The sequence below is a fragment of the Hyla sarda genome, chromosome 1, assembly GCF_029499605.1.
Source record: "Hyla sarda isolate aHylSar1 chromosome 1, aHylSar1.hap1, whole genome shotgun sequence".
NCBI classification, from domain to species: Eukaryota; Metazoa; Chordata; class Amphibia; order Anura; family Hylidae; genus Hyla; species Hyla sarda.
Window position 1 is genome coordinate 7,265,385 of NC_079189.1, and position 12,521 is coordinate 7,277,905.

The 12,521-nt window shown below is 44.6% G+C and overlaps 2 protein-coding genes across 10 annotated transcripts in view; one reads left to right on the forward strand and one right to left on the reverse strand.

Annotated features, from left to right (window-relative positions):
• The window catches only part of DCTN1 (dynactin subunit 1), a 246,862-nt gene that overhangs the window by 146,463 nt on the left and 87,878 nt on the right, over positions 1-12,521 (forward strand). The window lies entirely within an intron of this gene.
• The window catches only part of LOC130295393 (disintegrin and metalloproteinase domain-containing protein 19-like), a 73,342-nt gene continuing 60,993 nt past the window's right edge, over positions 173-12,521 (reverse strand). For both annotated transcript variants that reach the window (XM_056546212.1, XM_056546121.1), the window contains 13 exons: positions 10,176-10,318; positions 9,634-9,811; positions 9,463-9,552; positions 9,115-9,310; positions 8,906-9,014; positions 7,119-7,323; positions 4,846-4,923; positions 4,456-4,564; positions 4,169-4,307; positions 3,619-3,721; positions 2,790-3,038; positions 2,574-2,701; positions 173-2,093 (listed from right to left, as the gene is read on the reverse strand). In XM_056546212.1, coding sequence (XP_056402187.1) covers positions 2,036-2,093; positions 2,574-2,701; positions 2,790-3,038; positions 3,619-3,721; positions 4,169-4,307; positions 4,456-4,564; positions 4,846-4,923; positions 7,119-7,323; positions 8,906-9,014; positions 9,115-9,310; positions 9,463-9,552; positions 9,634-9,811; positions 10,176-10,318 — 1,785 coding nt within the window. In that variant the 3' untranslated portion in view covers positions 173-2,035. The remainder of the gene's footprint in view (positions 2,094-2,573; positions 2,702-2,789; positions 3,039-3,618; positions 3,722-4,168; positions 4,308-4,455; positions 4,565-4,845; positions 4,924-7,118; positions 7,324-8,905; positions 9,015-9,114; positions 9,311-9,462; positions 9,553-9,633; positions 9,812-10,175; positions 10,319-12,521) is intronic.

Here is a 12,521-nt window from a genome sequence, read left to right on the forward strand (position 1 = left end):
CTGGGGGGTGGCCATAGGGTCTGCACTGTTGTAGTGGTTGTGACCTGTTTTTATTAAAAATATAGGGGACCACCATGGGGTCTGCACTGATGCCAGATTATAGAATTGTATCTAATCCTCTTCCTGACCGTAACGAGGATTAGATAAAATGCTATAATCTGGCATTACTGCATACCCCATGGCCATCCCCTGTACTTTCAATAAATAACAGGTCACAACTGCTACAACGGTGCAGACCCCATGGCCGTGTCCCAGACTTGCAATAAAACCAGGTCACCACATGTCTTAAGCAGAGAATACATAACTTGCTTCCTATATAAATCTGGCATTAAAGCGCGGTACGCCTCAGTAATTACTTCACCGCCAATCCCAAAACGCATTACTGCCCAGTAGACTGACGTTAGTGATTCCCATTATGGCAAATAAATACATTAAAGGGGAAGCTTTAAATATCAACAATATCATATCACTATATCAAAAATATCATTATCGCTCTGCGGAGGTAAAAAAAAAATGCAGACGCGATATTTATAAAACAAAATAATAATAATGTAAAAAAAAAGTACCAAGGTCTTTAAGTCGAAAACTGAGACCATAAAATATTCTAGGCAACAAAAGTAAGGTCAACCCGCAAACCTGTGGCTCCATCCTGCTGGGAGTAGTAGTTTCGGCAGCCACTGGTCTACAGAATGTGACAATGTGAGTATCCAAAATATCAGCACCAGGTCCTATCTAAATATATATAATACTCTCTGCATATTGCACTCTTCCTATGATGTCAGAGGACAATGTAAACTCTTAGCGGAAACATTGAGGCACATAGTATCCGATATAGTCCTCTGACCGCCTATCGATGTCCTATAATAACATATCTGCACTGAATATTGATACATTGTATGTCACATGAAGATCTATAGACTATACAATCATACTGTATAGAGTAACCTATATACATGGCACAGGTGTGTAACAATATGGCACCCTATACATCACAAAGGTTGAAGTTATGGTCTCTCGATGTGTTCTTCTTGAACCATAAGTCCACAAAAAAGGTGCATGGACTTAGACTTTATATGGAATTACAATAATGGTAGGAAATACTGAGGGTCATGGTGGAAGGATTGACTATAAACAGTCCTTTACTGCTTAGGATCTTCTTCTTAAAGGGGTACTCCGCTGCTCCGAATGCTTGAGTGGACACCGGGAGCTCGTGACGTCATAGCCCCACCGCACTCTTCAGACACCAACAAAATGGTGACAGTTAAATTGAAAAAAACTACAAAACCCCCTCCCCCTTCTCCTTTTTCACAGAGGAGGAAGGTAGACGGGCGAGGCCTAATTAGCAGCATCCAGACCACTTGCTTGATTTCACCAGATTCCTCATGTTAGCTCCCTCTGCTGGTCAACAGTGGGAGAAATAAGAAATTATTAATTTAATTTGACATATTTTGTGACAAGTACATTTTTAAAAAAAATATTTTCAAAAATATAAAAAAAAAAATTCAAAAAATGATTTAACCTCTAAAAAAAAAAAATAATCACATTTGGTGACATATTTCCTTTAAGTCTACACGAGAAGACATTGGATGTATCAGCCATATGTGGTAGGGTTTGGTAGAGGGTTATGGTGAGACGTATTACTTTTCTCCTCACGGGTGAAGGATGAAACATGGATCAGCTCGGAGCACAGTCTCTCTCTATATTCTTGCATATCCTAGAGCTATAAGGCACTGACAAAGTATAGGTCCACAGGAATGATGGAAGTCTTCAGATCCAGTAGAACATTCCTATGTGTCATTGTGTTGAAGCCACAGTGGGATTCAGGGTATCATTCCCAAAACATCCTTGAAGACCATGGAAGTTTTTCAATGAAGTACCTCAGTGCAATACACAACGCAGTGCCGTTCGTGGTCCAGTATGATCACCTTCCTTGACTGATTAAAGTTTTTTGTTGTCCATCCTCACAGTGCAAATATCGGGATAGTGTATCTCCTAGTTCCTGGCTTTGTCTCCCACTCTTGGATCCCTGACTCCATCATTGTTTCTGGAGGAAGGCTGCAGCTGTCGCCTGCACTCTGCTCCCCGGCTTTGGCCTTCGAAAAGAAATAAGTCGCAGTCGGTTTTAGGTTTTTTTTATGTTGCATGTAATCAAAAATTTTAAGGGGTACTCCATCCCTAGACATCTTATCCCCTATCCAGATCCTGGAGCTGGGACCCTTAGCGATCTCTGTGCAGCACCCGGCGGTGGGGGTTGTGACATCACAGCCACGCCCCTCATGATGTCATGTCACGCCCCATTAATGCAAGTCTATGGGAGGGGGCGTGGCGTCCGTCACGCCCCCTCCCATAGACTTGCATTGGGGGGCGTGGTCACACCTCAAGGGGCATGGCCGTGACATCACGACCCATTGCCGCCTGAACCCAACGTTCGGAAAAAAACGTTCCAAACGCTGGGGCGGCGGAGTACCCCTTTAACTCTAAAATGTTCAAATACGAGTATTGAGGGTGGAAAAGCATGGTGGGATTAGGTGACGTGGTGATAAAGACCCCCAATTAGAACATATGTCACTTACCAGTTTGAGACTTTCATCTGCATGGCTGAATTGGTGAGGGGAGGTTTGACTTTTGTACATGGTGTCTTTACCAGAAGACCTTCTTTCTGGACGGGGTTTCCAGGAAGTGGCTTTCGAGGGGGGTTCAACTTAAAAAACAAACAAACAAAAAACAATTAGCATTCTAGAGTAACCCCTCCCTAACAGAGCAGATCAACAGCATTAGTCAGGAGGTACCTGTGGGGTCCGGACAGGACATGAGGGTAGGGGCTTCTTAGGGGGCAGGAGTTTTGTGAATTGATTGTCCTGTTTGGGTGGTATGACCGGGGAGGACTTGACTGGAGGAGGAGGAGGTCTTGATGGCTTCAGCTGGATGGTGATCTTGGGTGACTGGCTGCTTGGTGGTAACAATGGACGCACAATGTTGACCGGCTGGGAGTTGACCTGTGGGGTTCCATTTTTCCCATGGAAAGTGGTCCAGGAGCTCTGTGTAGAGAAAGCAAAACATCAAACCATATTAAATGCACTAAGAAATGCACAAGACAACTTACGTGACAAATATTATTCATGGGAATGATGAATCGAAAGCATAGAACTTCACAACATGATAGACTTAGAATGTACTTGAACACTAAAATATTATCACCTTGGGACTATCAAAATTTCATGGGGCTCGAAAAGCATACAACTGTAGGATAGAGAATCCCAAAGTCTCCACTGACAGATAACGAGAAGCATGGGAGACATTATAAGTACATATGAGCAAACGGATTTGAAACAAAATTTGTACTTTGGCAAATCAAAACATTTGGGATTATTTTTGGGTAAATCACTTACAATGGAAGACACCATTTTAGCGATTAAAAGAAGGGTTTGAAGTCAAGGTTCCTAACCCTAACTTAAGGTTAGGGTGAAGGCTGTCCAAGAGCTTGGATACAGTCCTAGGAGATTGGGCACTTTTAAGTCAAACAATCAAGTCCATAAGTCAATTCAACCAAGTTGGATGGAAATTCATTTCTTGAACTTTGCTTATCTCTACCCATGAGACATTTCATCATCAAATTACCTTTTGCATGGCTGGAGAAGCAGCCGGTGGGCTGAGGTTGCGCTGAGTGAAGATTGTGTTAGAATGTCCTCTGCCCGGATACTGGTGATTAGATTTTGCCAAACTGTAAAATTAGAAGACAATTACGAAAAAAAACTCACAGAAGTAACATGAAAAAGTGTTTTTGGAAGCTCTCGTCAGATGCAAACATCCTTATGAATGGGGCATGAGCCCAGAAGTGTGAAATAAGTGCCCTATAGAGAGGTCACAGGAAGAAAACAATAGATGGGCATTGAGGATAGATACTTCTAGAGCAACACTACTTTCCATGACCACCAAGTGGACATAGTGAGGACCATTCTTACTATGGTTACAGTCATCCAAGTACCATTTTGCCATTGGTCAGAGAACCCAATATGAGCAGGACATTGCTTCTGTACCCCAAAATACTTGTTTCCTAAACCAATGTCTGATACTGAACACAGAGCCTAAGGAAGTAAACTATGGGAGGGACTTGCTGCATATTCTATGGTTGGTGACGCTATATTGACGACATAATCCAAACTCTCACCTGCACTTTGCTCTGCTCTTGTTGACCCATTTCTTCAGCTGAGAATCTGGTTTTCTGTACCAGTAGTAGATCCCAAAGACAATAAGAGGAATGATGACCAGGAACAGGAGTAGCAGGAAGACGATAAGACCTTCTTGAACTATTAAGGGAAACAAATGATCTGTTAACATTATAATGGGAAAGGGGAAAGCCTAGAGTATTGTCTGCCATGGTTGCTGTCTGGTGACTATGGATTACAATGATGATGAAGTATCAATGGTATATAATAAATACAGGGACCAACTCACAGTCATCTGGAACTGGCCCACTGTCAATGCTTCCTCCTTGTCCAGAAGATTCACAGTATGGAGGACCCCAGCCAGCATTACAATGGCAGTTTTTGTTACTGTTGCACAGCTAGAAAATAGAGATGGAGACAAGACTATGTTAGGGTCAATTCACCGATACACTGTTCACCCCTTGCTCTTTCAACAAGTAGATATCACTATACACTGAGCCTCACATGTCACCAAATGACTTTATACTAAGTCCCCTTTAGACTTGATGATCTGGAATTGTTTTCTTCAATTACAAAAAAATGACAAAATTGTTGAAAAGTAAAAAGAGCAGCGATTTTTTTTTACATAATTTTTTTTTTTAAATCCCAGAGCATTTTCAAGATCTCTCCAAGGACTCACCCCATGACCATTGCATCGAGCTATGCATTGATCCCATTCGAAGAAGGATGCGTTCTGGCATTGTCGATCTTTACACACCTAGAATGGGATATGAGATCATAGAGAAATGAGACGTCGTCTATATATCAGGTCAATACTATACTGATATATATACATTGCTCAAAAAAATAAAGGGAACACTAAGATAACACATCCTAGATTTGAATGAATGAACTAATCGTTTGAAATACTTTTGTCTTTACATAGTTGAATGTGCTGACAACAAAATCATACAAAAATTATCAATGGAAATGAAATGTATGAACCCATGGAGGTCTGGATATGGAGTCACACTCAAAATCACAGTGGAAAACCCGCACTACAGGCTGATCCAACTTTATGTAATGTCCTTAAAATATGGGTGTTATCTACTGATAATGTACTTTTACCAGATGCTCCATGCCTTATAATTGAATTCTCTTTGAAGCCTTTCTGTTTTTGTTTATTGGAAAAAATGTTTAATAAAAATATATTAAAAAAAAAAAAAAAAAAAACAAGTCCCAATGAGGCTCAGTAGTGTGTGTGGCCTCCATGTGCCCGTATGACCTCCCTACAATGCCTGGGCATGATGCTGATGAGGCGGGGGATGGTCTCCTGAGGGATGTCCTCCCAGACCTGGACTAAAGCATCCGCCAACTCCTGGACAGTCTGTGGTGAATGGAACGAGAGATGATGTCCCAGATGTGCTCAATCGGATTCAGGTCTGGGGAACGGGCGGCCAGTCCATAGCATCAATGCCTTCCTCTTGCAGGAACTGCTGACACACTCCAGCCACATGAGGTCTAGCATTGTCTTGTATTAGGAGGAACCCAGGGCCAACCGCACCAGCATATGGTCTCACAAGGGGTCTGAGGGTCTCATCTCGGTACCTATTGGCAGTCAGGCTACCTCTGGCAAGCACATGGAGGGCTGTGCAGCCCCCCAAAGAAATGCCACCCCACACCATTACTGACCCACCGCCAAACCGGTCATGCTGGAGGATGTTGTAGGCAGCAGAGCATTCTCCACAGCGTCTCCAGACTCTGTCACGTCTGTCACATGTGCTCAGTGTGATCCTACTTTCATCTGTGTAGAGCACAGGGCGCCAGTGTCAAATTTGCCAATCTTGGAGTTCTCTGGCAAATGCCAAACATCCTGCAGGGTGTTGGGCTGTAAGCAAAACCCCCACCTGTGGACATCGGGCCCTCATACCACCCTCATGGAGTCTGTTTCTGACCATTTGAGTGGACACATGCACATTTGTGGCCTGCTGGAGGTCATTTTGCAGGGCTCTGGCAGTGCTCCTCCTGCTCCTCCTTGCACAAAGGCGGAGGTAGCGGTCCTGCTGCTGGGTTGTTGCCCTACAACGGCCTCCTCCACGTCTCCTGATGTACTGGTCATTCTTCTGGTAGTGCCTCCATGCTCTGGACACTACGATGACAGACACAGCAAACCTTCTTGCCACAGCTCGCATTGATGTGCCATCCTGGATGAGCTGCACTACCTGAGCCCCTTGTGTGGGTTGTAGACTCCGTCTCATGCTACCACTAGAGTGAAAGCACCGCCAGCATTCAAAAGCGACCAAAACATCAGCCAGGAAGCATAGGAACTGAGAAGTGGTCTATGGTCACCACCTACAGAACCACTCCTTTATTGGGGGTGTCTTGCTAATAGGCAACCTTCGGCACTGCAGATGTTTTGGACTACATCTCCCATGATGCTTTGGCAGCATTTTGGCTGAAAGAGCATCATGTGAGAAGTAGTCCAAAACATCTGCAGTGCTGAAGGTTGCCTATGCCTGTTCTAGACCCTTTGTTTCCATGGGAAATAAGCAGCTGTCAGTGGCATCTATAGAGGTTAGGGTGTGACATTCTAGGGAGATGGCAATCCACTGGATGGGCGTTTAGCCCAAAAGAGAAGCTAGGCGCTGTCATCTCCTGGGGCATAGAGGCCATTTACTGCCTTAGCTGTTTATCTATGTAAATACCATGGCCAAAATAGACTAACATGTTGGTATCCATACATCAAGAACTGACCATCCAACATCCAAGGAACATGTATACTGCATTGCCCTCTGACCATTGACTAAACAACCAGTCCCACATCCTGCGGGCCCCATTTATGGTTCAGACCCCACATACCAGTCCCCACATCGTGACTCAATATACAAATTGTAAACATGATCCAAGCGGATGTCATTGGTCCTGTTCTACGTATAATGCATTATCTTATCTTCATCCTACCCTTAGACTTACCATGCCATCTCCACACTTGGTCCCAGTCATGACTAGTCCTGGGTCGGAAGAGTCACCATCTCCTTCCGGCAATGAATAGGAGTACGTGCCTCGACACTTCACCTCGTGTCCATTGAAGTGGATGGTGGTGTCCATGGAAACTGTATTATCGTGTTTGGGTTTCTGGGCGCTGCTCTCGCACTGGATTTTTCCACACTTGGCATCTCTGTCAAAAATAAATAAATAAATAAAAACATCAAGAATAATTCGATAGTGAAATATAGTGAAAAAATTGTGAAAAAGGGGGTATGCTGTTTTTTGCCGGAGCACCCCATTAAAGTATTACAGGTGTATGTGTCGTAATTCTGTTTGCCGGTTGTGACCCTGGTTTAATGTATACTTTTTGGGATTCTCAATGCTGCCTGACCACCATCACCTGACCTACTGCTCTCAACATGGTACCGTTCCGTGGTTCAGCTTGACTCATTGTCTGTTCTCTAGAATGCCCATCTCTCTATCTTCTTCTCCTTTATACATTTCAAGTCACTCTCTATTTATTCCAATTGTATTTGGTTCCACTCCATGGAATCAATCATTCTTCCATCTAAAGGTGCCCATACACATTCGACTAAAAGGTAGTGGGTTCGGCCATCTATCTAAGGTGGATGGTGATCTCCAGCTGCTCCACTGGCAGACGATGTTTGTAGAGAGAAGGGTCGGACGTGTTGGATTTTTCATGTGTAGGGGGGAAATAAATGGCTAGCTTAAGGGTTCATAAGGCTGTACACATTAGATAAAAACAGGTTGATGGTTGAACAGCGATTGTCTGATGAACGATGGTATTACAGATGAAGCCATACACATCTTAGTCCATAAAAGTTGTCCAAACTGGCCACACGGTACACGGTCAATGACATTGGGTGAAGGACGAACGATCTTTTTGGGAACGTTCTGAGAATATTTGAGATTCTTTTCTTCACGAACAATCTTTTGTCTGTCTTGGGCCAACTTCTTGAAGACAATAGCATTCAGTCATTGGTCGACTAAAAACCATTACTCATTGTTAAATTATACCCAACAGGCCAATGGTTTTGGTTGACATTGTCCATTTTTCTTTAACTTTGATCAAAGGCAGTGGTCTCAAACTGCGGCTCTCTAGATGATGCAAAGCCTCAACTCCCAGCATGCCCGGACAGCCGTTGGCTGTCCGGTCATGCTGGGAGTTGAGGTTTTGCATCATCTAGAGAGCTGCAGTTTGAGACCAATGATCTAAGGTGTGTGGGCTCCTTAAATTGGTACTCCGGCGCAAAACATTTTATCCCCTATCAAAAGGATAGGGGATAAGATATTAGAATGCGGGGATCCCGCTGCTGGGGACCCCCGTGATTGCCGGTGCGGTACCCCAGTCATTCGTGCATGGAGCAAACTCCGCTCCATGCCGGATGACTGGCGACTACAGCCGCCGCGCCCCCTCCATTCGGTCTATGGGAGAAGGCGTGCTGGCTACATACTAGCTGTCACACCCCCTCCTATAGACATGAATGGAGGGAGCGTGGCGTGACGTCACGAACACGGGAGCTCCACGCTCCCGTGTTCCGGATGCCACTGCTGGGGACCCCCGCGATCTCCGGGCCAGCAGCAGCCCGGGATCTAACATCTTAGCCCCTATCCTTTTGACAGGGGATAAGATGTTTCGCACCGGAGTACCCCTTTAAGTCCTGGGGCCTACAAAGTATGTCAAGGGAAGTACGATGTCTTCCAATATACTGTTTTTCAGGGCGCTTTCATTATGGCTGATTATGACTTACTTGGCTTTACACTTGACAAATTGTCCCTTTCCATCTTTTCCACAGTTCCCGTATTGATCCCCGGCCTTGTTCACATCAACGAAGCAGATGTCCTGTGCCGGCCGTGCTCCTATGGAAATGGTTGGAGATAAGATCGAGATGAAGTAACTCAATAACATGGTGATCAGAAGTGACATATATACCTATATGTTGCATGTTTCTATCTGTACCTGGTCCCCAGAGGTGCACACACTGCTGACCGTGCGTCAGGCACATGCCGTTCATACAGTAGGCCTCACCATAGGCACAGGGCGAGCCGTCCAGCATGTACACATTGGCCGGGCAGAAGGGGTTGTCTCCTCGGCAGAACTCTGGCAGGTCACAGGCTCCTGACTTCTCACGACAGAGGATCCCAGCTGTTTTTAACTATGGACGAACAGAAAAAAACATACATATTTGATATATTATATATGTAATCAAATACTAATCAGTGGACCCATAAATGGGCCAATTGACTCTCGGAGTTGGGTATGAACCCAGTGACATTAGACTGTTGGTCTTCTAAAGTGTTACCCCACCTTGCAGTCCTGGCAGCAGTCTCCATGGGCACACTGGGCTCCTTCCTTCAAGGTGCAGTCTTTGGCATTGCAGCAAGGATTGGTGCATTCCTGCAGGAGACATTCCCTGTTAGATGATCCAGTGTCCCTGGAAGGGTGAGACCGCCTATATCCAAGCAGGCCAGGACTTACCTCCGGCTCTCCACAGTCGCACTGCTCTCCCTCTTCCAAGAAGCCATTTCCGCACTTCTTCCCCATCACCAGGTCCTTGGTGTCCGGCATATTGAACAAGCACATACCGCCACCTTTCTGGAAGTAACTGCGCAACTGCTGTTGGCTGCACGAACTGAACTTACGTGGGAAGGGCAATCTGGGGAAAAGAGAGGATAGATTTATAAGGAGACACTATGGTACTACATTTCACTAAGGTCAGATCGGCCTGGTTCTGACTGCTCTGACCCCATTTGGATTAGTAGACAAAAGCGATAGTCCTATCCCCCTGTATCACCTTATACAACATAGACCGTTCCCTCTTTAGATACCGCTCAATTATCCAGAGAGTCGTCCTCCATGTTGTCCTAAGATCATCAGTAATACTGTGTGTAGTTGATTTGCCCTACCGATCTTGCAGGACTATGCCCCTGTCTTGGTAAGACTCATCCCCTTCTAAAGTCTGAAGATGGGGGCTGAGTCCTCACATTTTACCTTCAGCAGACACCATCACTCACACTCACCCAGTGGCAGCAGCCATGATGCAACCTCCTTCCTTGGAAGTGGCCTCCACACAGCAGTACTCCTTGTCATGACTCATTCCAAAGTTGTGTCCAATCTCGTGAGCCATGGTGGCCGCTGCTCCAATCGCCAACAAATTGTGGTCCTAGGGTTGGCCACAAATAAGAACGTCCCATTACATTTTTCCACAAGCTTGTCAAAGCCAGAAAAATGTCAAGATAAGTATTGTCAATCTGTATAGGCATTAATTTTACTTAGACAAAGAATAGTCCCTCAGGGGAGGGATCAAAGTATAAGTGGTTGTAATGATTAGTAGTTGATCTCCCCCCGCGATCTCCGGGCTGGCACCGTGGCGTGCTGAACACGGAAGTTTGGACTTCCGTGTTTGTGACATAACGCCACATCCCCTCCATTCAGGTCTATGAATGTCTATAGACATGAATGGAGGGCACATGGCGGCTGTGGTCGCCCGTCATCAGGCACGGAGTGGAGTTCGCTCTGTGCACCAGATGACTGGGGTGCCATGCCAGAGATCGCAGGGGGGCCCAGCAGCCGGACCCTCCGCTATCAGACACCTTTAGATAGGGGATAAGATGTCTAGGGGAGGAGTACCCCTTTAAGCATAGGGATTTTCCTCGGGGAAGGGACCAAAGTATAAGTGGTTCAAATGATTAGTAGTAAAATAACGATGAATTATGAATACCAAATACGTTCTTACCATACTGACTTCAGGAATATGTATATTTTAGTATACTGACTCCTCTATATTTAAGACTCTAAGTATAATGATGTTCCTCGAGGGTGGGGCCAAAGTATAACTAGTTGAAATGATTAGTAGTAGAAATAATGATAAATTACTAATACCAAATATGTTCTTACCATACTGACTCCCCCAGAAGTATGTATATGTATAAGTGGTTGAATGATTAGTAATAGAAATAATAAGAGATGACTTATTATTATCAAATATGTTCTTTTTTTTTTTTTTTTATCTATCTAAGAGCCGAGGAACGTGCTCTCGAATCACCCAAAGTGCAAGAAAAAGTGAAAACGTGTTACACTAAAAAAGTGTGCACAAAGGATGCGATCTATAGCAAGCCCTTCACCGACAGGAGAGAGGCCCCCAACAGACCTTACCCTTCACCTCCGGACCAAAAGGTACCTGTGAGGTTCCAGGATCGATGTCCCTTTTTGACAAAGCTACTAAGGGACCACAAATGCTCCCGGCTTCCCCCTTGTTGTTAGCCAAGGTATCTGCCTGCAGAGTCGATAACGGTCAGTACCCTGCCCATGCAGGAGTAACCGGGGTTTTTGCAGGGAGGTGCGGAACCTAATGGCCAAACTCAAAAATGATGATCACAAGGATCAATGACCCTAGTGAGGGGTGGACTAAACATATGTTTATTTTATACCTCAACTCAGCCCAAAAGGACTGAGCAAAAAGTCCACTTTTTATCCCTCACTTGATTAAAACTTAACTTTTAATTAAACAATAAAGTGGATATTCAGAGCTATAAGTGATTTTAAAAAATCCAGCATATTAGCACCACATGTATTAATGTACTTGTTGTCCCTAGGGACCAACTGGATTTAGGAATCTACTCAGCGCATCTGCAGAATGCGCTGATTAAGGGTGCTTTTGCTGATATTTAAAATACTAACACACTGTCCCTCCTAACATGTTTCACCACCAAAGTGACGTCTTCAGAGGTTAGGGAACAATGTTCCCTAACCTCTGAAGACGTCACTTTGGTGGCGAAACATGTTAGGAGGGACAGTGTGTTAGTATTTTAAATATCAGCAAAAGCACCCTTAATCAGCGCATTCTGCAGATGCGCTGAGTAGATTCCTAAATCAAGTTGGTCCCTAGGGACAACAAGTACATTAATACATGTGGTGCTAATATGCTGGATTTTTTAAAATCACTTATAGCTCTGAATATCCACTTTATTGTTTAATTAAAAGTTAAGTTTTAATCAAGTGAGGGATAAAAAGTGGACTTTTTGCTCAGTCCTTTTGGGCTGAGTTGAGGTATAAAATGAACCTAATGGCCACACACACCTCCCCTAGACTGCTAGGTGGGACACCCAGAAGGGCTACCGCATCCTAACAATCACACACAACACACAAAAAGTGACACAGTGACAAAAAAGAAATAAATAAGTGAATGTGCGCAGGTATACTGCCCAGACATCCATCCGGATCTATAACATTTTTTCACTGATCCTATCCAGAAGGCCGGAAACCAAGAGGTGAGTGCCACAAGGTGAAGAGTTCATGGTGCCAGTGGTTCCACTCAGTGAGTTACGGTACCTCGGGGTCACCACTCCCAGAGGCACTAAAGTACA